Source organism: Brachyistius frenatus, unplaced genomic scaffold (assembly GCF_029030835.1).
Source record: "Brachyistius frenatus isolate BFR_SWC_R1_liver_20210118 unplaced genomic scaffold, ASM2903083v1 Contig_262, whole genome shotgun sequence".
Taxonomy (NCBI): Eukaryota; Metazoa; Chordata; class Actinopteri; family Embiotocidae; genus Brachyistius; species Brachyistius frenatus.
The window spans coordinates 53,708-80,000 of NW_027210861.1; the positions used below are offsets into that span (position 1 = coordinate 53,708).

At 42.5% G+C, this 26,293-nt stretch overlaps 2 protein-coding genes across 2 annotated transcripts in view; both read left to right on the plus strand.

The window, feature by feature from the left end:
• The first annotated feature begins 14,277 nt into the window (after positions 1–14,277).
• On the plus strand, positions 14,278–21,879 carry LOC138634447 (protein NLRC3-like). The gene is given in 5 exon segments (XM_069721376.1): positions 14,278–14,352; positions 17,257–17,398; positions 17,506–17,672; positions 19,860–19,882; positions 20,071–21,879. Coding segments are annotated over 4 exon segments (2,130 nt in total). The 5' UTR covers positions 14,278–14,352; positions 17,257–17,267.
• Positions 21,880–22,881: 1,002 nt separating this feature from the next.
• LOC138634449 (ribonuclease inhibitor-like) overlaps positions 22,882–26,293 on the plus strand; it is a 4,051-nt gene continuing 639 nt past the window's right edge. The window contains 6 exon segments of the mRNA XM_069721378.1: positions 22,882–22,931; positions 23,506–23,682; positions 24,430–24,484; positions 24,486–24,568; positions 25,451–25,581; positions 25,584–25,629. Coding sequence (XP_069577479.1) covers positions 22,882–22,931; positions 23,506–23,682; positions 24,430–24,484; positions 24,486–24,568; positions 25,451–25,581; positions 25,584–25,629 — 542 coding nt within the window.

The following is a 26,293-nucleotide window of genomic DNA, read 5'->3' on the forward strand; positions in this document are numbered from 1 at the left end:
TACATCAGGCAAGAATGAGACCACATTTCACTTTGTAAATATTTGGGAACTGAGGCAAGTTGCTGGAGTTTTCAGGGTTGTAAAAAGAATAGGTGACACAACACTGGTAAAAGCGATCCTCTCCCAACTTTTTTGAGACGTGTTGCTGGAAAAGAGTTGTTTTCATAAAACAATTACATTTCTCAGTTTCAGCATTTAATATGTTGTCTTTGGTCGATGTGCAATTAAATGTGAATTTACATGATCATCATTGCAAATCATTGCATTCTGTTTTAATTTACATTTTACTCAACTTCCCAACTTTTTGGGAATCTGGTTTGCACTTGACTGGAGAATTCAATCATTTCTACTTGTTGGGTCAGCTGGAAATGACCAAAGTGACTGGCTTCTACAAAAGTAATATTTGAATGGGAATCCCACCCAGGCCACCTCAAAGGAGCTTCTGATTCTTATGTTCACAAGTGCTTCTCTTTGAGGTTGTTTAGGTTGTGACAATTTCTGCAATGGATATCACTACTTTGAGCAAAAATAAATATTTCTACTTTTGAGATACAAAATTGAGTTGAGCACTCATTTTTGAAGTTTCAAACCTTTTTCCTTTTATTGGTTTGAAGAACCTCTGATGGGGGTCCAACTGGAGGCCAACATGTGTGAACTGATTTCATCAAGTAATCTCTACAAATGTAAATGACCACTCTTTACTGTCTGCAGCATGCTTGAATTGCCAGACGATGGTTGTTTGTTAGCCATTGTATTGCCAATGGCCAACTGTTATCCAGACCATTGACAATGTGTAAAAAAGAAGCCAGAACTCAGTATACATGTCTGCTATCAGTGTATAACTTGGCAAAACGGATTGAGAGTGACCACATCCAACACAACAGGGATCCCACACTGAAGATGGTAGAGACATTTACCTGGACTACTAAGAAATGGTGAGTAAGGAAGTCTTCCTTATATATGTCTGAGATATCAGCCCAACTTGAGCATTAACTTGTCTTATAATTCAATAAGTGATTCTTGCTTCACTTTGCTTTTGTCTTTATTGTGAGTTTTCGTCAATTTCACGTGATTCAAGAATTTCATGAATTAGTCCTACACGTTACTTTAACAGGAGCACTGACTTGAGTTCTAAAGACAGTAAATGCTTCTTGTTAACTCCATCACTGAATGTCTTTTAGCAATAAATAAATGGATGAGCAATAATTTCCTAAAGTTAAATGTGGATAAAACAAATCCTCCCTGTCGGCTCCAAAACAAAAAGATAAATCGTAGAAAAAGATCTGGGGCAAATAACTTTGGGTATAATCTTAGACTCAGATCAGAGTTTCAAGGCCCACATTAACAATGTGACCAAAACTTGTTTTTTTTCACCTTAGAAACTTCGCCATGGTGCGGCCGTTTATAAATCAGACAGATGCTGAAAATTTGTTTCGTGCCTCCGTTTCTAACCGACTGGACTACTGTAATGTACTTTTCACTGGCCGACCAATGAAAACAACAGAGAGACTTCAGCTCATCCAAAACTCTGCTGCTCGACTAAAAAAGTTGGGATGGGGGCATGTTCACCAATGTTTGCATAACTTATTTTTACAGCACTATGTAAATGTTTGGGAACTGATACCAGTTGCTGGAGTTTTAGAAGTTAAAAAGTTGTTCTTGCCTGATAGAGGATTTCAGCTGCTCAACAGTTCAGGGTCTCCTTTGTTGTATTGTTCATGTCCTGATGCTCCAGATGTTTTCAGTGATTGACAGGTCTGGACTGCAGGAGGTCAGTTTATCAGCGGACTCTTCTACTAGAGAACCATGCTGTTGGAATACGTGCAGAATGTGGTTGGACGTTGTTCTGCTGAAATAAACAAGACCTTCCCTGAAAGAGACGTTGTCTGGATGGCAGCATATGTTGCTCCAAAACCTGAATATATCATTCAGCATTAATGCTTCCTTCCAGATGTTCAAGCTACCCATGCCATGTGCACTAATGCATCCCTGTACCATCACAGGTGCTGGCTTTAGAACTGAGCTGGATGGTCCCTCTCCTCTTTAACCTGGAGGATGCAGCGTCCATGATTTCCAAACAGAATCTCAGATTGTGATCCATCAGACCTCAGGACAGTTGTCCACTTCACCTCAGTCCATCTTCAATGATCTCGGTCCAGAGAAGGCGGCGGTGTTTCTGGATCATGTTTCTATCTGGTTTCTTCTTTGGAGAGATTTAACATCATTTGTGGACGCAGCGATGAACTGTGTTCACAGACGATGGTTTTCACAAGTGTTCCTGAGCCCATGCAGTGATTTCCACTCCAGAATAGTGTGGTTTAAAAAAAAAAAAAGTATATATATATTTATTTTGATTTTACAACTTAACAAGACAGAACTCTAGAACTTTAAGGATACAGTACAGAAGAAAAGAAAAAGGGAAATGAAATAAAATAAACAACCACAGCAAATAATAACACATTCGCACATCACCAGTCTGACATAAGTACATCTTGGTTATAACATCAGGTCAAGTCAGCATCGGTACCAGTGTTTTTAATCTGGCAGGGCAAAGTCCAGCCTGGAGGGGTCCACCATGTCTAAGACCAGTTTCCATATCTTGACGAATCCCTTGACATTGTCATGTAGGGTGTAGGTTAACTTTTCCAGAGGAAGAACTTCCAGAATTCCCTTATACCAATCGTCCGTAGAAGGGGTATCTTTAGAGATCCAGAATTTAAGAATAGTCTTGTGCAATGTACAATAGTATTCCAATCAGTTTGGCGTTGTCGTTACTCCTTGCACTGCTCACTTTAGCTGCCAGAATACATTGAGGAGGTGAAAGCTCCAGGTCATATCCGATCAAAGAAACTACCTCGTCCTTCACTTCTCTCCAAAAAGTTTGTATCTTTGCACATTTCCAAAACATGTGTATATAAGTACCAACTTACATGTACTACATGTAGGGGAACCTAGGCCAAGCCTGCCCCTCAGCAGTGGTGTACAATGCAGCCTGTGTAATATTTTAATTTGTCGTTCTCTATCTGTGCTACAGCTCAGAATGTTAAGTGTGTTTTCCATAATTGATGTCAATGTGTTTTCCTTTATCAGACTCCATGTCAACCTGCCACTGTTTTCAGATGTGGTCAGTAGAGTAATTAAGATTTAGGCCAAAGGTTTTGTAGACATGAGAAATGAATCTTTTTGGTTTGGGTTGTGTGAGGATTTCTTCCAAAAAGCACATGTTTGGAGCATGTAAGGTTTTGGGTATATAATGTCTTATTTGTAGATAGCGGAAGAAATGGGACTGTTGGAGAGAGTATTTGCTCTTCAGGCCCTCAAACGACTCCATTGTTCCTCCTTCATAGAGTTTGACATGTTGGTCCAGACTCTTCTCCTGCCAGAGCCTGAACACAGACTCTTCACATGAGGGAGGGAAATCCGGGTTTCTCCATATGGGAGCCAAAAGTGAAAACTGATTCTTAAATCTAAAGTAGACCATGATCTTGTTCCAGGTGTTCAGTGTGTTCCGTACTATAAAGTTATTTTGGACCTCCAGCTTTGCCCTTTTGTAGTTTATGAAGGGACAGTTCTTTAGATTTAGTAAGCCACAATTTGTCGACTCCATGTCAATCCATGCGTTTGTAACCTCTGGATTCACCCACTCATATATGTACCACGTTTGTGCTGTCCAGTGGTAGAACTTTATGTTAGGGACTCTCAGTCCTCCTTGCTGCTTGCTTTTCTGTAGTTTACCTATTTTCATTCTAACCTTTTTTCCCTGCCAGATGAATTGTGTGAAAATGTTATCCAAGTCAATGAAGAAGCTGTTGGGAATTGAGTTTGGCAGCATCTGTAGGGGGTACAGTAACCTGGGCAGTCTATTCATTTTGAGCACGCTTATCCTGCCCAACCAGGAAGTTGATAAGGTACCCCACCTGTTCAAGTCTTCCTTAATGTGTGTTGTGATTGGTTTAAGATTGAGTTTAACCAGTTTTTTTTTTAAGGGAGGGGCCAATTCTAATTCCAAGGTATGATATCTCCTTGAGTGACCAGTGAAAAGGGAATCCACTAGGTGGCGTAGAGCCTGCCATAGCGCTAATAGGCATGGCCTCGGTTTTTGATAGATTAACTTTAAAGCCTGATATTTGCCCAAACTGTTGTAAACATTCAAGTAGATGGGATGGTGGTGTTTATCTCAACCAGGTACAGCAGGACATCATCCGCATAGACCAGGGGTGTCAAACTCATTTTAGTTCAGGGGCCACATACTGCCCACTTTGATCTCAAGTGGGCCAGACCAGTAAAATCATAGCATAATAACGCATACATAACGACAATATTTCTCTTTGTTTAAATCATTGGTGAAGGTTTTTGGATGATAAACTCTATTTTAAGGTCTTTCTACAATAAACTAGAAACATAAAGAGCAAAAACTCAGACATCAGCCCACTGTTTATCTGCCCCGGCTCTCCTCTGCAGATTCCCTCGCTTTGTGACACGTTTGACGTCAAACGCGTCACAAAGCGAGCAGCGAGCGCTGCTGCCTGTGGCAGCGAGCGCTTCTTCCTCCGGAGCAGACATCGCATTTACGCTGTTTTTGAAGCAATTACTGGATCGATTAAAAAAAAAAAAAAAAACGTTTGTACTCATAAACCTCCATATTCTCATAGAAATGCAATTTATGTCTTTCTGTAATTTTCACACTTGGCAAAGTCATCCGGCGGGCCGAGCTGGACCCCCTGGCGGGCCGGATCCGGCCCGCGGGCCATATGTTTGACACCCCCGGTATAGAGAGACATTTTTTGTATTGCACCATTGACATTAAAACCTCTTATCGTTGGTGTGGTTCTAATGAGCTCAGCTAAGGGCTCAATAACCAATGCAAACAAAAGAGGGCTCAATGGGAACGGATCTGAGCAGTAGGAGTTAGTAATAACGGCCGCTCTTGGAGAAAAATACAGCAGTTTCACCCAGTCAATGAATTCCTTACCCATTTAAAATTTTTCCATAGCATAAAAAAGAAAGGGCCATTCAACCCTATCAAAAGCTTTTAATGAGTCCAGAGACACTGCCAGGCGTTGTACATTATTATCTCTGGCAAACTGTATTGTGTTCAGAAGCTTCCTGATATTATTGGAGGAATTCCTCCCTTTGATGAAGCCTGTTTGATCAGGATTTATTAATATTGATATTAGTGGTTCAAGCCTCAGGGTCAATATCTTGGCTAAAATCTTTGCATCTACATTAATGAGCGATATGGGCCTATAAGACGCCGGGTCTTCAGGGTCCTTATTTTTTTTCAAGATCAGGCTAGCGACATTGTTTCAGGTAGATGGTGAGTTGTGTTAAAGCTGTAATTATAAGTTCTGACTAGATGAGGAGTGAGCTTGTTTTTAAAGGCTTTAAACCACTCTGCTGGGAACCCATCTGGGCCTGGTAATTTTTCACTGTGCATCAGAGCCATTGCTTCTATTATTTCCTTTTCCTGAATGGGTTTCCCCAATGATTTTTGCTGTTCTTTTGTTCGTGCAGGTAATTTAATTTTAGAAAAGAATTTGTCAAGTTCCTCTTTAGTGCTGTTATTATCAGTTTTGTAGAATGATTTGTAGAATGATATGAAAACAGAGTTGATGTTTTTCTTATCGAAATGTCTTTTCCCTCCTGGATCTCTGATTCCTGCTACGGTGTTGTAGTTTGTTTCTGGTTAAGTGGGCAGGCCAGATATTTACTAGCTTTGTTTCCATATTCATACAATCGTTGCTTTTGGTAGAATAAGGATCAAGATGCTTTCTCATTCAGAGTTGAATTTAGTGCCGCTCTGATACTTTGCACTTTAATGAGGTTTGTTTTGGTTGGACTAGATTCATGGGCCAGCTCTGCCTTTTTTTTTTTTTTTTAAGTCCGTTTCCAGTTCATTTTGCTTCTGAAGTAGTTTTTTTCCGGTGAGACATATATGAGATAGTGAATCCTCTAATATAGGCTTTTGCAGATTCCCAAAGAAATTCAGGGTTTGTTTCACTGTTGTCGTTTATGTCAAAGAATAAATCTAACTCAGCCTCCATCTTTTTTTTAACTTCCTTGTCAGTGAGGCGATATGTTGGGAAACGCCATCTCTGTGTGCCAGAAATAGCTTCACTCACAGTCATTTCCAGGTTTACTGGGGCATGATCGCTGATATGTATAGATCCTATACTACATGCTTTTACTTGTCCTGTAATCTGTAGCGGGGCAAAAAATAGTCAATGCGTGAGTAAGAGTTATGCAGATTAGAGGAGAATGTGAAGTCTCTCACTGATGGGTTCAGGTTCCTCCATACATCTATCACATTTATATCATCTAACATTTCACTTAGTGAAGCACCTGCACCGGTTCTTCTATTTGAGAAGACCTGTCTAGTTTGTTATCAAGACAACAATTAAAGTCACCACCTAGAACTGTAAAGGGAGATCTGTGTTCCTCTATTTCTGCCACTATCGTAGTCCAAAATGACGGAGTTGGCGAATTTGGTGCATAGATATTAATCAAAGTGACCGGTGTGCCATACATTGTGCCGTGAACAAGGATGTATCTGCCCTCGGAGTCACTTTTACATGTGCTGAGTACGAATGTTGTGGCCTTGTGTATTAAGATAGCGACTCCTCTGCTATTGGAGGAGAATGATGAGGAGTAAACCTGGCCTACCCAGTCTCGCTTAAGTTTCATGTGCTCCTTATCCACGAGGTGGGTTTCTTGGAAGAAAGCTATTTGTATCTTGTCTTTTTTTGAGAAGGCTTAATATTTTCTTCTGCTTAATTGGATGATGGATCCCCTTTACATTAAATGTACACAGTTTGATGCTATTTATCCCTGACATTTCCTCCTTCTTTCTGTCACGGGGAGATGCTGTCCTTTTAGTGACCTCCTGGAGGCGCTCTGGAGATATGTTAACTGACCTTTGCTGACCGAGTTCAGATGGATATTCCTTTCTCGTGGTGTGGTACCATTTAAGAACATTGAATGACAAAAACAAACTCAAAAACATAAACTGAAACTTGAACTTATTGAAAGGGCACATGTGAGACCTCCTGCTCACTACGGCTTTCCCACCTTTTCCTGACATCAAAACAAACTTGTAGGATAAAACAGCTTCCCAGACTCCCTATTATAAAGAAGTCGTTTTTTTCAGGTATAGCAACTCTTATTATAATCCACAACCTTGAAGTTTCTTCCCAGTCTTAATCAAGCTTGATCAATCAGTGCAGTCACAAGATAGCTGTGGGTTCCTTTCCTAAAACATAGTAATATACATAAGCAGACAAGCTTGTTCCACTGAGTTTAAACATGGAGAGAACAAAAGAAAAGAAAGGTGTTGCATACTTAAACTATGCAGGGTGGCTGCATTTGTTGTGTCTGATAACTTTCTTTGTGGGTTATTTCAGCAGCACGACCCCCGCCAGTATAAACTGTTCACTTAATTCCAGATTGCATTGCGTTTGTCCATTATATTTGGTCTTTCTTCCTCTCCTCCACATACCTCTGTGCCCCATCCGCGGATCTGAAGTGTCGGACTCCACCGTCATGTGTTGGATACAACATCTGGTAACGGATGCCGAGGTCTCGGAGTGAGGGCAGATTGATGACCTGTATGTTGTTGCGTCTGGACCGGTCCTCCTGGTCCTCCAGCCGGGTCCTCCTAGTCCTCCAGCTGGGTCCTCCTAGTCCTCCTCCTGGTCCTCCAGCCGGGTCCTCCTAGTCCTCCTCCTGGTCCTCCAGCCGTGTCCTCCTGGTCCTCCAGCCGGGGCCTCCTGGTCCTCCAGTCGGGTCCTCCTTGTCCTCCAGCCGCGTCCTCCTGGTCCTCCAGCTGGGGCCTCCTGGTTGTCCAGCCGGGTCCTCCTTGTCCTCCAGCCGCGTCCTCCTTGTCCTCCAGCCACGTCCTCCTGGTCCTCCAGCCGGGTCCTCCTGGTCCTCCAGCCGGGTCATGGCCTCAGTTATCAGTGTCTCGGTGCATTCGAGTTTAGCTAGGAGTTGTGACACCGAGTCCTCTGTGTCGGATATTCGTTGTTCTGCTTCGTCCACCCTTTTCTTCACGGCTTTAACACGTTCACCGATTTGGCTATCTGGTCGAGTTTTATACCCAAGCTGGAGCTGAGTTTCTTAAATACTCCTCCACTTATCTTCTCCACCAGGCCATCAAATCTGCTCGCCTTCCGCCATGTTGTCAGAGTCGCTGGTCTCTTTTTCGGGCTGAGTTTTTTTAAGCCTGGACCGTCCGGTTCGTCTTTTTTCAGATTTTTTCCCCCCCCCAAAGTTCAGGCAGTGACATTACTACTTTGGTCGCCCTGTTTTATTAATGTTAAGCTTTACCTGAAGTGTTCAAAAAAGTGTTCAGTCCGGGAGCTCCTGTCTGGCGCTCTTACATCCTTCGCATCACGTGGTCCCCCCAGAATAGTGTGTTTTTAATGCAGTGCTGCCTGAGGGCCCGAAGATCACCACCATCCAATATTGGTTTCCAGCCTTGTCCCTTGTGTTCAGAGATTTCTCCAGATTCTCTGAATCTTTTAATGATATTATGAACCGTAGACGATGAAATCCAATAATTCTTTGTAGTTTTACGTTGAGGAACATTATTCTTAGATTGTTGAACTATTTTCCACCACAGTATTTCAGAGTGGTGAACCTCTCCCCATCTTCACTGCTGAGAGACTCTGCCTCTCTGAAATCATCTTTTTATACCCGATCATATTACTGATCTGTTGCCATGGTAACTTAATTAGTTGTGAGATGTTCCAGCAGGTGTTTCTTTTAGCGTTTTCTTTTCCATTCTTTTGTTGACCCTCTCCCAACTTTTTTGAGACGTGTTGCTTCCATCAAATTCAAAATAAGCAGATATTTTTCTTAAAACAATAGAATTTCTTAATTTCAACATTTGATATGTTGTCTTTGGTCTATTTTCAATTAAATATGGGTTTATGAGACTTCAAAATCGTCAATTACATTTTACACAACATCCCAACTTTTCAGGAAACTATATTGTAAATGCTGAAGTGAGAATTAACAATGACTTGTAAAACTATTCTACAGCCAGTTAAAAAAATGAGGTAATCCAAATGTTCTTTTCATGGCTTTTTATGTCTAATTATCTGAGCGTTATGCAAATAGAGATGCATCTTAATCAGGTTTTTATTTCCTACAGAAGCTGAGAAATAAAGGTTTCAGTCAAAGTTTTTCAGAAAAACATTCAGTTCATATCTGAAGTTGTTTTTGTATCTTATTGCTTTGATATTTTTCTGTCAATTGATTAAAAAACAGAAACCTTATACAAAACACTATTATTCCATCATTATATTGTCCGGCTCTGTCTGAATAATGATTTTCTGCAAGGTCAATCATTTTTCCCTCAAGAAAACATGAACATTAACAAATGGATTTATTTATTTACAAATTTTGTAAAAACAAGAAAAAGGGAACCAAAGCAAATATTCGCATTTGACATTTTTTTCCATATAGAAACAAATGTTTGATATTTAATTTTCTCTCTATAGAGTAATTGGTTCATCAACATAACTATTTCAGTCTTAGAGTAAAGTTTGGTTTGTGGTTGCCTGAAGAGCTACTGTAACTGTACTGTCAAATTTCCATGTAAATAACATTGTTTTATATAAATGTTTTGATCCATTTTTAAAAATAAAGTATGTTTTGGGTATCTCATATAAAATCTATGATCTTAAAGGCTATTTGCACATAAAAAGGATGAAATAAAAGTTAAGGTCAGTTACTATTTTTGTTTCATTGTCATGTTTTGATAATAAATTCAAACGTCTGAAGTAGCAAAAACTGATGCTGACATTTAGAGGCCTCCAGAAGGGTTTTTATTTGTCTATTTGATCAATTGTGAATTTTTGTAAGAACAGCGAACAATTTAAACTACCAAAATTAGCTCAACACAAAACATAAAAGTCCATCACAGTGTGTGAAAATGAAAACCCCCTTTATAAATATAAGAAATATAAGTTATTTTTTGTTGTTTTTTACTAAACTGCAAATCTGGACATTTGTCGGGCTGCTGGGGACATTTGTCAGCGGGGCATTTGCAGCCTTGTGTTACAGTTTGTTTATTTAACAATTTTCTGTGGTGTGTGTTTAATTGTGATAATGAGGTTATTGTGATATCAAATACTAGAAGTTAAATATTTAACATGTGGATAGATGTGTTGATGATGTCACAGTGGAAGGGCTCTGTTCTGTGTGTGTGTGTGTGTGTGTGTGTGTGTGTGTGTGTGTGTGTGTGTGTGTGTGTGTGTGTGTGTGTGTGTGTGTGTGTGTGTGTGTGTGTGTGTGTGTGTGTGTGTGTGTGTGTGTGTGTGTGTGTTGGAATGATAACACAATGATGGTACAGAATGTGAAATCTGTTCTCATCAGATCTCTTCATCTGTTCATCGGTCGTTTCAACCCCGTTTGTTGGTGGATCAACTTGAGAACAACTTTCAACCATTTTGCCTCGTTGCACTTGTTACTCAGTGGAATTCAACTCAAACCTTTACTTTCATTACTTCTGGAGCAAGTTGTTGGTGAGTTCAATACATTTTCTTAATACCACATGATTTAGCAGAGAAACAATGAAACCCTCTTCTCTGTTGAAGTTTTTATGAACAAATCGTACCAGTTTAGATCTTTTTTAGATCCTATTTTAACTCTGAATTTGACGTGATTTACAATGAGAGAAGTTTGTTTTTCAACAGTGAAAAAGAGACAGATGTTGAAATTAGTTGAGACAAGTTGCTTTTCATCTTTCACATCACTGTAAAACTTTGTATCTGTATCAATGTGTGCTAAAAATAAAATATAGTGGTATTTTACTCGTCACATACTCGTTTCTTCACGTGGTGAAGGACCTCCTTCCCTTTGCAGCATCATGCCGGAGTAACAGGGTTCATAATGCTTCCACTGGTCATGGTGTTAATAGTTGGGGAGGATCCAAGAGGAAAAACAAGTGAGACCGTGTCACTTGCTAATGTTTTCCACTAATGGAAAACTTTGATAATAATAATGAGAAGTTTTCCACCACTGGTAAACATGTTCACCTGTGGTTTACTATCACAGTTAGTCAAACTTCTTATGACCTTCTGGTAACAAGTTTGACATCAGTGGCAAATATTTCAGCTGCTTTACTATAAAAGTTTGCTATAGAAAGCATTTCTGTCAATAATAGTATCATTTATATTTCCCCGAGATAGTTGTTGTAGATCTGACACCAAGACTTTCATGTGTGCACAGATGAACACACAAAACAAAGAAGGTTTACAGCAGCGACAGCGAGACTTTCTCTCCTCAATGTCAGCTTGGAGCCTCCAGACCTGCTACCTGGAACCAGCAGCTGCTGTACAGCGGTTAGTAGGACTGATGGTGACGTCGTGTCCATCTGTGGGATTTGAACTCGCAGCTTCCCTGTGGCTCATCTCGTCTGAGCACACGTGTTCAACATTTCCCTTCAATTCAGTGACGTCTTGTCTCACCGGACGAGATCATATATCCGGCTCGACTACTAAAATGATGTTACGTTGCTCCATTCAGACTGAATGTCCAATTGCTCCGCTGAATCAGCACCTTTCTGGTTCACTGGCAGCTCAAACTAAACCAGACAACCTTGAATTGGGTAAAAAGCATCGTTTAATGAGCATCTCACACTGACCAGATGAAGTCATCAGAATTAATACAAATGACTTTTTCCCACTTCGACCGCAGTGTTTCAACACTTTACCAAAACTAGAGCTGATAAAATCCATCGATTCATCACCTGACAGACAATGATTAAAACAATCATTTTAGTCCAAACGATTTCATCTACATTCAAATTAAAATGATGAAATGTCTGAATGTTTTCCACTAAAGTCTTTCGGAGCCACTGTGCTGATCGCATAATGAAAACCATCCGGGCTCTGGTCAACGCTCATATCAAATGTTCAATGTCAACTTGCATGTGACTCTGCTGATCCGTCCCAGCAGCCTGAGCGCATGTTGACCTTTAATGTGGACACCGAGGGCATCGAGAGAAGCCCAAGATCCTGAGACAGAAACAGGAAGAAGATTTCTGTTTGGTGTTCCTTCATTTACAAAAATAAAAGTGTGCGTTCTGTTCATCAACCAGCATCAAGGACCTGATGAGAGATTCTTGCAGGATTTGTGCTCCAACCTGATGAACACATCAAGTTGTTGTTCCAGTCGTGAGCTCGTCCCAGGCCGACCTTCTTGATGAACATTTCCACCACAAAGAAGACAAACACAACGTCCTCCAACGCCTGGCCACATAAATCAGTTCATCCTCCACTGGTGCAGCACTTCATGTCCCACGGCTGGTCAGCGGTCCGAGTCACAGGGTTCAAGGTAACTCATCCTGGACTGACACCACGAGAAACACGCGAGAGGAAATGGATCCACTTGCTCAACACCAAAGAACCACTGGGCCTGAATTAAAAATAGAATTGATGGATACGACAGGGAAATCTTCATGACCTTTGACCCTGGCCTCTTAATTGGGCCGAGGCCCATCGTCCCAGCCTGAACCTATAAATGAATCTCTTATTGCTGAACTAGAGACTATTTGAGCACAAGTGACTGGGCCAGCGTCCTGTTGCTTGATGGTGACCTTTGACCTCAGCCTGCCTAGGAGACACTGGCCCTGGTGCCACAACTCAACCAGGTAGATTACAATTAACATGGCTATGACCCTGCAAATGTACTCTAACCTCAACCAGTCAGTCAGTGGTCAGATGACTAACCCTGACCCCTGACCCCCTGACCCTAACCCAGGATGTAAGCTGGACATCAGGTGAGTGTTTCAGCCAGGAAACAGGTGAGGCAGAAAGGCTGCAGCGCTGGTAGGTAACTGCAGCAGGGAGAAGACAGACAGGAGTCAGAACCAGAAGAGACACGAGAGTCCAACTTACTACCAGTTGCTGCAGCGTGGGTACCATGGGACTCGTCTCAGCGTGGGGAGTAACATGTCTCAACCGCAGACCTCTGGCTGGATCCACACTGACCACATCAGCAGAAGGTCCAGAGGTTGGAGGTGAGCTCACCGTCCCCAGAGGAGCACAGGTACTCCGTTTGGGCTCATTTGGGTTCTTCCTTGAAGAATGTGGCATCTCCTGTGTCTCACTTGTCTCATTGAATGTGGAACATACATTTCTGACCTCCCAAATGTTCATGAGTGAAACATGAAGTGTTTCAGAACTGAACTGTAAAGTTTTACTGCAGTTGAGAGAATCTGCTGCAGTTTGTTGAAATCTTTCAATAAAGGAAACAAGATACTTTGAAAAACGTAACGTAATCTTCTTTGGAATATTAGTCACTTTTTGGAATGCAGTAAGAAGATGACATCTCTGATACATCAGAATCACAATTTGAAATCACTTCTGATTGGTCGGTCATGTTAAGTCCCGGTCACAGTGGTCAGTAAAACATTGCAATTGGTCAATCTAATTCCCTCAGCACTTCCAAAAAGTGATCCGGGTTTGGCGCCCCCTGCAGGTGTAAAGTAGCTAGAGGCGCCAAATTTCACAGGCATAATGGGGGCTGAAGGACGATCACGCCCACCAACTTTCCGACCCCTACCATCTTTCCTCCAGTAGATTCTGTGAGGATCAGCCCTTTTATTTCTGGCTATCACCTCCAACCCTCGCCTGGACCAGATGATCAGAAACTGTAGCTCAGAGCTCAAAGTCATTTCCCTTCAACCTGCCTCTTAAACGCTGGATTGAAATGTAGGAATGAGAAGATGACTTCATTCCTTGATTTTTACATTCCTCCGGGACACATTCGTTTTTAATGGTTGTAACATCCTGTCATAGAAGCATCGCAGGTTCAGATAGGAACATCTAGAAATATCTCAAACACACAGCAGCAGTTAAAGTCCAAACAATCACCAACATAACCAGCTTCACCCACAGCAGACAGAGCAGCTGCAGCTCTGCTCACAAGGAGCTGAACACTTAGTAATTTACGATTAAATATTCATTGACATGATTTACAAACAATCATATTCTTTTCATTCACATTTTACACAGCGTCCCAACTATTTTAGAAACACGGTTGTACAAGTTCTACTCTTCTTTTCTGTCTTACAGGTTGTGCACATGTTCTCATATCGATGTTTGATTTTATTTCATTGTTTTTTGTGCCTTTTATTAAAATGTATACTCACTCAATAAATAAACTTCATTTGATTTGAAGACAGATTTAGTTTTGTTTTTATAGGAAATCTTGTCGTCGTCCCCCCCCCCCCCCCCCCACACACCGTTAGATAAGGGAATGACTGATGAAAGTGAAAGTAGGAAGTTCAACCTCCATTTGGAGTCGACAGAACAGACGGAAGAAAGTTGGACAGGATTCACGGTGAGTTTTAACATGAAGATTATTTTACTGTCGGAGGGAAGAATGAGCTGATCATCTGGATCGATCTGTGGATTGTGGATTCAGAGGCTCCAGCTGATCATCTGGATCGATCTGTGGATTCAGAGGCTCCAGCTGATCATCTGGATCGATCTGTGGATTGTCCAGCTGATCATCTGGATCGATCTGTGGATTCAGAGGCTCCAGCTGATCATCTGGATCGATCTGTGGATTCAGACAGCTGATCATCTGTCTACCAGGTTCAACTCAGGACCTAAATCCACCGAGTCCTTCTTCTCTTTGTTCACTGTAAACTTTTGGATGTGGCCACTGAAGCTCTGATCATAGAGGAGCCGCAGACCGTAAAATAACCGCGTTACCGTGAACGGAAGCCGGTAACGGTTGCCGCCGTGTGATTGTAGTTGCGCCTGCAGTAGTGTAGTTACGGTAAGGTCCGGCTGCGGCCCGCCGATGGGCTGCTTCACTGACTGGAGATAAACAGGGCCACGTCGAGTCTAGTCTGACGTCATCCACAGGAAGTTGGATAGAGGAACGTCCATTTTCAAAATAAAATACCCTGTGACACCCCGGATGTAAACATCCCACCACTACAGGTGTCTACTTCCGGTCTTTAGGCAGAAGAAACGTTCTCCTGATTGTTCAATAGATTTAAAATAAATGCACCACGTGGTCTGTGGACTCAGAAGACTGAACTGAAGCTGACTACATCTGTTTACTATCATTAGTCCAACATTATTATTGTTATATTATTATAATATACTCAGTACAACCTAATGTACGTTTAGTCTGTCATCATTTAAAAGAAAATCAAGTAGAAAACAGAAAGCTAAAACCAACATGAGAGGTTCACTTGATATCTGTAGTTTAAATGTAAAACTTGCCCACAAACATGTTGTGGAGCTGCTTGTTCTGGAGGTTATCGTGGCTCCTGCCTGGTCTTCTCTGAACATGATCTGGAGAAGTGAAATGGATCAACTGTTAACCTCATTAATCGGAGACAATGATCTTCTTATGAGTCACAGTATTAGAATTCAGACTGACATCAAAATGAAAGTCTCAGTTGCCAAATTTATTGTTTCCTGAAGATAACAGCTGGAAAGGAACCAAACAGCTGACGTGACATCATATGAATATTTCTTCTATTGATACTCTGTAAACGTCATGCTGTCACAAAGGTCTGGAAACATATAATTATTATTATTATTATTACAGACAAGGAGGAAGAAGCTTCACATGGAGGCTCACAGTACCAACAGTTAACTGTCACAGGGGATCACAACAGCACATGTTGTGTGTACTGGATGTTGTCATGGTAACCAGGTTTCAATAAACACAACAAGGAGAAGGAGGAAATGATGCTTCTGTTTATTAAATGTGATTTAATTATAATAACATTTTCTTTACAAAGAGTTTTATTTAATTTACCTTCAAACAAATAACAGTCAAAAGGGTAATAAATAATCACAAACAAGGACTGTGTAAGTGGAACAGCATTAATTAACATCAGCAAAATGAATCAATAATATTATTAATGGACAAATTCATTGATCACAGCAACACTGATGTGGCATCAATATTACTATCAGTCAGTAAATCTCCAAATGGTGAAAATATTCATCATGAATCATCACCGTAAATTGATCAATTCTTTAAACTACAGTCAAGAGCAACTATATACAACCCTGTTTCTGAAACAGTAACGATGCTGTTTAAAATGTAAATAAAACCAGGATGTGATGATTTGTAAATCACAACAACTCATATATAATTAAAAACAGACCAACGACAACAAATCAAATGTTGAAACAGACATTTTTTATTGTTTAATTAAAAATATCTGCTCTTTTTGAATTTGATGGCAGCAACACCTCTCTGAAAAGTTGTGACAGGTTCAACAAAAGACTGGAAAAGGGTTACCATGGCAACAGATCAGTGACATGATTGGGTATAAAAAGATGATTTCAGAGAGGCAGAGTCTCTCAGCAGTGAAGATGGGGAGAAGTTCACCACTCTGAAAGACTGTGTTGGAAAATAGTTCAACAATCTAAGAATAATGTTCCTCAACGTAAAACTACAAAGAATTAGTGGATTTCATCGTCTACGGTTCATAATATCATTAAAAGAGGAGAGGGACCATCCAGCTTGTTATCAGCTCAGTTCTAAAGCCAGCATCTGTGATGGTACAGGATGCATTAGTGCACATGGCATGGGTAGCTTGAACATCTGGAAGGAAGCATTAATGCTGAATGATATATTCAGGTTTTGGAGCAACATATGCTGCCATCCAGACAACGTCTCTTTCAGGGAAGGTCTTGTTTATTTCAGCAGAACAACATCCAACCACATTCTGCACGTATTCCAACAGCATGGTTCTCTAGTAGAAGAGTCCGCTGATAAACTGGCCTCCTGCAGTCCAGACCTGTCAATCATTGGAAACATCTGGAGCATCAGGACATGAACAATACAACAAAGGAGACCCTGAACTGTTGAGCAGCTGAAATCCTCTATCAGGCAAGAATGGGACCACATTTCACTTTCAAAACTCCAGAAACTGGTCTCCTCAGTTCCGCAATGTTTCCAGAGTGTTGTTAAAAGAAGAGTTGATGCAGCTCAGTGGTGAACATCATCCTGGAACAACTTTATAGAGACGTGTTGATGACATCAGATTCAAAATGAGAATATGTTTTTTATGGCATACAGTACGTTTTTAAATAAATATGGTCATGATAACGGTCCAAATGAGAAGATGTGAGTAGTTTTTAATCAGATGACCGTCGCCTCTAAACCAGTGAACACCTCCAGAAACAGAGGAAACCAGACCTCCTCTAGTTTCTGGTGATTTTGATGTTCTGAGCTCACAGTCAGTGTTGCTGCTTTACTTCTCAGACTGACTGAAGATGAGTGTTTTAATGGAGGAAGAGGAGGACCGAGAAGAGTCTCCAGGATCCATCTGTCTGTCCATGAAGAGTGATCGGTCCAAAGATCATCCTCCAGTCTTCAGTGGTGAACCAGGACCTTCAGACTCACAGTAAGAGACTGTTAATGATTCACTTATTAGACATGTTGAGAGGAAACTAGAGCAGATTGATTAAAGTCAGTGGACACATGAAGACAGAAACATGTTTGTGTTTGCAGAGATCAGTTCTACAGACGGAGACAAGAGTCTCCAGGATCCATCTGTCTGTCCATGAAGAGTGATCGGTCCAAAGATGATCCTCCAGACTCCAGTGGTGAACCAGGACCTTCAGACTCACAGTAAGAGACTTTTATTTGTAGTAGATTAGCTTCATATTCGGGCACCACTTTCTGTTAATCACAAAGACTCCAGATTTAAATTTAATATCGGCCTATTAAAAATGTGATCAGTCAACATAGTCTGAACCGTGACTTCTACATTCAGGGATTTCTTTCAATATCTTCCAGGAAATACACAAAAACAAGTGCTTGGTCTAAATAAGGATATTTATTGAACAATATTTACACCAAGAATAAACTAGTTGAATATTGATTGTAGTGTATGTGTCATCCCCGTAGGAGGAATTTAAAGTTAAATCATTTAAACAGACTAAAAACTTGACAATGTGATGAATAGAAGATAAAAGTTGCCTGAAAATGCCACCTAGTGAAGGAGTCTAGGTCTCCATAAAAACACAGCCTCTTTTAAAATCAGGGGGAGAGCGGCAGGAATCACCGAGACATAATTAAAGAATGGTGAGAAATATGTATTTACAATCTAAAACCTATAAAATAACTGTGCAATGAAGAGGTTAAAGGTCAGTGGACCTACTACAAAATGAATACAGAGACAAGCGTCCTTGGGAGGAAATAAAGTGGAATAACATGCAGGAAACGGTGGATCCAACCTGGTATCCAACCAGACATCTCTGGCTGAGAGTTCTAGTCGTCATGCCTCTTAATCACTTGACTATCACATCATACCTATGCAGACACTTTCAACACAAAATGTTCCTGCTCACATTGTGAAAGAAAACCCAAATCATAAATGGTGCTCTGCTGCCCCCCTCTGGATTGTAACAGGAACTGAGGTTTGCTGCATTACCTGTCAGCATGGAGGAATGAACAGCCTTTAAGAAGTTGGCTTGTGATCTTCTACTTTAGCTTCACTTTCATAGCACAATACAGGAATATTATATGATAAGAGAAAAGCTTTAAAGGGTGTAATTACATATAAATGTATGAACATTTGGTAGTTTTGATCAGGACTGATTTTGGTTAAAAAAACTAACTCTGAAAATGTTCTTGATGTATATTTGATGTGGTGTTTTGAAGCAGACAGCTTCGTCCTCTCCGGGAGGTAAGAGGGTACGTTTATTTCAAAGTGATGCACAACGGTTAAAAAGATTCAAAGTTAGAACAAAGTAAAAATGTGAAGAACCGATAGACAGCAGAAGAGAGCTGATGACTAAACTGTCCTCAGCTGTTCTGTATCTCAGAGCATGGATGTACAGATCTGTGCATTCTTTATGTTTCTAGGTGCACACATCAGGATTTGATGGTGAACTGAAGAAGCTGTCATTTCTGCTGTTGGATGAAGTTCCAGCTGATTTTTGTGTGGCCGTGAATGTGAGAGTGGAAGAGGTTCCTGTCATTGAGGTGTTTCCTGAACAAAGTGAAGTCTGCTGGTTCAGACCGGCCCACTGTGTGGAAGAAGAACCTTTTTCCTACATTCGTTGAACAAATGATGCCTGTAGAGTGGAAATTATGGTCTGGTCTCAAGTTGGAGAGAAAATTCTCTAAATATTTCCTGAGCTGTCGTCACTCTGTTGGTCACATGACTCAGTCTAGAACACAATACACACCCATTATAAACCCAACACTGGTCCAAGAAGTTCATCAAACATCTGGTATAGTTTGGAGAAAACTAGAACAGAAATCAAAAGGCCTGGAAATAAACCAAAGACAAAGATTTGATGGAAAATGCTTAATATTTTCATATTTATAACTCCTATCCAAATGAAAAGTAAAAGCACCATCGTCCTGAAAGAGTTGAACATTTTGATAGTTTGATTGTTTCTGTAAGTGTACAAACTGTAGCAGCATTCACACTAATAAAGATTGAAAGATAATCATAAACCGGCACAGAAACAATCGTGTTCGGTCCGATGTGGCTTGAACCCTGATGATGAACAGAAACAGGAACCAGAAGCACCACTGCTCTGTGTCCCGGTTTATTAGAGCTCTTCTCCAGTTGAAGGAACCCAGGCTGCTATCAGAGCGACTGGAGAACAGGGAAGGACGTCATCACCTGTCTGTGGTGGGATGTCCATGCTGGGAAGTAACTGTCAATCAAAGTGTTTGTATCAATAGAAAGCTGCAGGCAGATCACAGTGTTTAATAAGAGCAGTTCATGAGTTCCTGAACAGTGGAAGTAGAAGGAAGCATCATCTTCATCACAGACCGAAGGCTGAATAGCTTCACTTTCACTGTCCTCTGTGTCCTCTGTGACAACCAGAACCATGAAATGTGTTGACCTGGACCGCAGACAGGACCAGTCAGACCAGCACTGTGACAAAGTAAGCCTGTCCATCTGTCTGCTGAGGACTCGGTTCTGAAAACTGGACCTGTTGTTTTATACCGTCTCATTTGTTACATCAGACATTTAAATGATTGTAAATCCAACAGAACTGAACCAGGTTCCTCTTCCTGTCTTTGGTTTGTGTGCAGCTTCTCTTTCTTTAGTCTGACAGATGTTCTTGTCTTTGTCCAGATGTTGGTCTGCAGCAGGTTTTAGATGAACATAAGATCAGTGTGAGGAGGAGATGTGAACATGTGACTGAAGGAAGTGATGAAAGAGGAAGTGGAACCCTCCTGAAGAGGATCTACACGGAGCTCTACATCACAGAGGGACGGAGTGAAGAGGTTGATACCCAACATGAGGTGAGGCAGCTGGAGACCAAGAAGAAGATCCTCCATGACACTCCAATCAAGTGCCACGACATCTTCAAAGCCTTCCCCGACCAGCAGAGACCCATCAGAGTGGTTCTGACCAACGGCGTCGCCGGTGTTGGAAAAACCTTCTCAGTGCAGAAGTTCACTCTGGACTGGGCCGAGGGCTCGGAGAACCAGGACGTCAGTGTGGTGATTCTGCTGTCGTTCAGAGAGCTGAACTTGATCCGAGATGAGCGGTACAGTCTTCTCACGCTGCTCCGTGTTTTCCATCCAACGTTCCAGAAGGTCTCAGCAGAGCAGCTCGCTGTCTGGAAGCTTCTGTTCATCTTGGACGGCCTGGATGAAAGCAGACTCTCTCTGGACTTCAGCAGCAGGAAGCTGGTTGATGTCACTCACGAGTCCTCCGTCAACGTGCTGCTGACAAACCTCATCGAGGGGAATCTGCTTCCCTCGGCTCTCGTCTGGATAACTTCCCGACCCGCGGCGGCCAATCAGATCCCTCCTGAGTGTGTGGACAGACTGACAGAAGTACGAGGCTTCACTGACGCCCAGAAGGAGGAGTACTTCAGGAGGAGGTTCAGTGATGAAGAGCGGTCCAGCAGCATCATCTCCCACATCAAGACCTCCAGGAGCCTCCACATCATGTGTGGAATCCCCATCTTCTGCTGGATCAGCGCTACGGTTCTGGACCACATGTTGACCACCGAGCAGAGAGGAGAGCTGCCCAAGACCCTGACTGACATGTACTCACACTTCCTGCTGGTTCAGACCAAGAGGAAGAAGAAGAAGTACGATGGACACGAGACGAGTCCACAGGAGCTGACGGAGGCTGACAGGGAAGTTCTTCTGAAGCTGGGGAGGCTGGCGTTTGAACATCTGGAGGAAGGAAACATCATGTTCTACCAAGAAGACCTGCAGCGGTGCGGTCTGGACGTCACAGAGGCCTCGGTGTACTCAGGAGTTTGTACAGAGATCTTCAAGAGAGAGTGTGTGATCTTCCAGAAAACAGTCTACTGCTTTGTTCATCTGAGCGTTCAGGAGTTTCTGGCTGCAGTCTACATGTTCCACTGTCACTCCACCAGGAACACAGAGGTGCTGCAGGACTTCCTGGGAGGAAACTACAGAGACTCATCTCTGGATGACTTCCTGAGGAGAGTCATGGAAAAATCTCTCCAAAGTAAGAATGGCCACCTGGACCTGTTTGTTCGCTTCCTTCATGGCCTCACTCTGGAGTCCAACCAGAGACTCTTAGGAGGCCTGCTGGGTCAGAAAGAGAACGGTCCAGAGATCATCCAGAGAACCATCAACAACCTGAAGGAGATGAACAGTTATAAAATCTCTCCAGACAGAAGCATCAACATCTTCCACTGTCTGATGGAGATGAACGACCTCTCAGTCCATCAAGAGATCCAAGAGTTCCTGAAGTCAGAGAACAGATCAGAGAAGGAACTCTCTGACATCCACTGCTCAGGTCTGGCCTCCATGCTGCAGATGTCAGAGGAGGTTCTGGATGAGTTGGACCTGAAGAAGTACACCACATCATTCGAGGGACGACAGAGACTGATCCCAGCTGTGAGGAACTGCAGGACAGCTCGGTGAGTCCACATGTGATCATTAACGTTATCAATCAGATCAGTAGTTTGGTTCTTCACATACACACAGGATGTATTTCTTTAGTTTAAACAGCTGATGGTCAGTTGTGTTGTTTAAAAAGCTGTGAGGATTCAAATGTAGATTGTTCTAGCTGTTCTAACAATTAATGTTGATCAGATGCTCTAACTGTTGATCTACAGGTATTTCTACATGATCTGTGAACCTTTCATTTGTCAGTAGATCATTAGTTGGGATGTTCCAGTCGGGCCGATCCATCCTTTTTGAACTGATGGGTATTGATGACACTGAGCTGTATTCAGCTCTGATCCTTTGTGTTACGTCAGCTGTCACATGGTGTCGTGAACAGAGAGCTCAGTTTGTGTCAGGATGGAGAGCTGAACTCTGACATGTGGAGACGTGAAGTCTGTAATGATATTAAAAAGAAAGCAGCACAACAGCCTGTAACATGTGATGCAGCATTTAGTGAGGTGGTAACAGAGCTGCATTCAGGACTACTACAGCTACAATATAAACTCTCAGTGAAATCCAGTCACTTCACTCAGGTCACTGATAAAGTGGAAGTGAGGTTTGTATGTCCAGCTTGAAGGTGTCTCTTTTGGAGCAGAGGCTTCTTTGTTGGACGGCAGCCTCTCAGTCCTCTGCAGTGTAAAACTCAGCTGACTGTAGACAGAGACTCTGGTGTTGAGCAGCTTCCACTTCATGGTACATCTGTGCCTCACTGCTTCTTGGCTTGTTCCTGACCATCCTAACCAGTTTCCTCTCTGCTGAGGGGGACAGTTGGGTCTTCTTCCAGACCTCAGTGATGTGGCTCCTCCTGCTAGTAACTTGTACTTCTGTCCAGTTGTTTGAACTGATGATCCTGGAGTCTGCAGGTGTTTAGAAATGTCTCCCACACACATTCCTGAGTCGTGTAAATCTACCATCTTCTTTCTCAGACCTTCACTGAGTCCTTGAACTTTTTCATTGTACTTTGTGTTGCTCAATCCAATGGGTGCTGTCAGACAAACTGTGTATGTGGCCCAGAGAAGCTCCCAGCTGTCAGTGGATCCTGATCCCCAGCAGGACGTTAAGAGGCCTCGGCCACTTCAGAGACAGTTTGGAGATGAATAATCTCAGGGAGTGTTTGTACAACCTGGTTTCCCTTCTTCACTTGTGCTGGAAGAAATAAGAGATTCTTTTATTCTTGCGTTTAAACTCCAATTTAACAATAAGAAAGAAATCTTCAGGGACAGCCGGTCTCTCCAGATACAAACCCATTTCCTAAAACGTTGGGCCGCTGTGTAAAATGTAAATAAGAACAGAAGAACCGGTCGAGGCAGATGTTCTCCAACTCTGAGTGTGGTTCTGTTAACAGATGTTCTCCACCTCTGGTTCTGGTTCTGTTTGATTCTCTTCCTGTTAAAGGGTGTTTTTTCTTCCAGCTGTCGCTCATGTTGAACTGTTGGGTTCCTCTCTGGGATGTTCTGCGGTTCTGTTTGAAGAACTTTTCTGTGTTAAAGAGCCCTGAGATGAATAAAGTTCTGATTTGGTGCTAAATAAATCAAACTGAATTCTTTCTAACACTGATTTCTGCTTTTATAATAACACATTTTCTTTATTCTCTCATCACAGATTAATAGGATGTGGAGGACTCTTAGAGACTCACTGTGAAGTCGTGGCCTCAGCTCTGAAGTCCAACCCCTCCCACCTGAAACATCTGGACCTGAGTGAAAACGAGCTGCAGGATTCAGGAGTGAGGCTGCTGTCTGCTGGATTGGAGAGTCCGAACTGTCGACTGGAGACTCTGAGGTCAGTTCACTGTCTGCTGCTGCTGTAGTTCTTGAACTCATGAACTTTAGTTCATGTTGGAGATTTCTGAGCACAAATCTCAATAAACTTCAGAGCTTTCAGAAAAGTCCTGATGAGCTTCAGACCTTCAGACTGAAACAGAAACTAAATAATAAAGTATCTGCATGTTTGTCTGAGCACACAGGTTCACACACATGTTTGAAAACAACACTCACATGTCCATATGGACATGAAAAGACGTGTCAGTGTCAGCAGTCCTCCCTCCTGTCCACTCTGTCTGGGAAGAAATCCTCTGATGACCTGACTCCAGTGGTACCAGATGGACGACATCATCCACAGCTGTGATGTGTGTGAACATGTAAAGTTGACAGTGATCCGTGTCCTCAGCAGTCTTGAGTTCACAGATCCAGTCGCTGTGTTTCCTGTGTGAGCTGCAGTGGAGGGACAGGAAGTCAAAGAACCAACGTTGTTCTCAGTCGTCTGTCCCTCTGCTGGGTTTGTGATGGATTTCAGATCTATTGTAACATGCAGAGAAAATCAATGAAGAGCTGCTGAAACTGAAGTTACATGGAATCTTTGACTGGAGTTTGGAAGTAACTGATGATGTTTGTAGAAGGCCGACATGTTGATCATCCACAGTCACAGAGAGGACAGAGTTACTCTTTGAAGGACAAACTGATCTGTTGTCCTCCATCTTTTATTCTTTATTCAGATTGAGGAGCTGCATTTTGTCAGACATCAGCTGTGATTCTCTGGTCTCAGCTCTGAAGTCCAACCCCTCCCATCTGAAACATCTGGACCTGAGAGACAACGAGCTGCAGGATTCAGGAGTGAATCAGCTGTGTGGTTTTCTGGAGAGTCCACACTGTAGACTGGAGACTCTGGAGTAAGTTCACTGTCTGTTACTGTTGTAGATCTTCTCTGTTTAATCAGCAGCTGCAGCTCATTCATGTTCCTGTTCACATCTCCAGTCCATGTCTCCTGTTCTTTTCTCATTTTGATGTCTCATGTCCATGTCTCCTGTCCATGTACCCTGTCTCCTGTCCATGTCTCCCATCCATGTCTCCTGTCCATGTCGCCTGTCTCCTGTCCATGTCTCCTGCCCATGCCTACTGTCCATGTCTCCTATCCATGTCTCCTGTCCATGTCTCCTGTATCATGTCCATGTCTCCTGTCTCATGTCTCATGCCCATGTCTCCTGTCCATGTCTCCTGTCCACGTATCTGAGCACACGGGTTCACACGTGTGTTTGAACACAACACTCACGTGTCCACATGAACAGTAAAAGACGTGTCATGTCAACTGTCTTCCCTCCTGTCCACTCTGTCTGTGGAGAAGTCCTCTGATCACCTGACTCCAGCGGTACCAGATGGACGACATCATCCACAGCCGTGTTGTGTGAACATGTAAAGCTGACAGTGATCCGTGTCCTCAGCAGTCTGATCACAGATCCAGTCGCTGTGTTTCCTGTGTGAGCTGCAGTGGAGGGACAGGAAGTCAAAGAACCAACGTTGTTCTCAGTCGTCTGTCCCTCTGCTGGATTTCTGATGATTTCAAATCTATTGTAACATGCAGAGAAGATCAGTGAAGATCTGCTGAAACTGAAGATACAGGAAATCTTTGACTGGAGTTTGGAAGGAACCGATGATGTTTGTAGAAGGCCGACATGTTGATGATCCACAGATCACAGAGGACAGAGGACAGAGTTCCTCTTTGAAGGAACAACTCATCTGTTTATCTTCATCTCCATCTTTTATTCTTTTTTCAGATTGGAGAGCTGCAGTTTGTCAAAGATCAGCTGTGATTCTCTGGGTTCAGCTCTGAAGTCCAACCCCTCCCTTCAGAAACATCTGAAACATCTGGACCTGAGTGACAACGAGCTGCAGGATTCAGGAGTGAAGCAGCTGGTTTTCTGGAGAGTCCACACTGTAGTCTGGAGACTCTGAAGTAAGTTCACTGTCTGTTGCTGTTGTAGATCTTCTCTGTTTAATCAGCAGCTGCAGCTCCTTCATGTCTCCTGTCCATGTCACATGTCTCCATGTCCCATGTCTCCTGTCCATGTCTCCTGTCCATGTCTCATGTCCATGTCTCCTGTTCCTGTCCCTGTCCTGTCCATTTTCTACTGTCCATGTCCATCTCCTGTCCATGTCTCCTGTCCCTGTCTCATGTCATGTCTCCTGTTGTCTCATGTCCATTTCTCCTGTCCATGTGTCTATGTCCATGTCTCCTGCCTTCATGCCTGTCCTGTCCATGTCTCATGTCTCATGTCCATGTCTCCTGTCCATGTCCATGTCTCATGTCTCCTGTCCATGTCTCCTGTCCATGTCTCATTTCTCCTGTCCATGTCTCCTGTCCATGTCTTCTGTCCATGTCTACTGTCTCCTGTCCCTGCCTCCTATCCATGCCTCCTGTCCATGTCTCCTGTCCATGTCTCCTGTCCATGTCTCCTGTCCATGTCTCCTGTCCATTCCTCCTGTCCATGCCTCCTGTCACCTGTCCATGTCTCCTGTCCACGTGTCTGAGCACACGGGTTCACACGTGTGTTTGAACACAACACTCACACGTCCACATGGACATGAAAAGACGTGTCATGTCAACTGTCCTCCCTCCT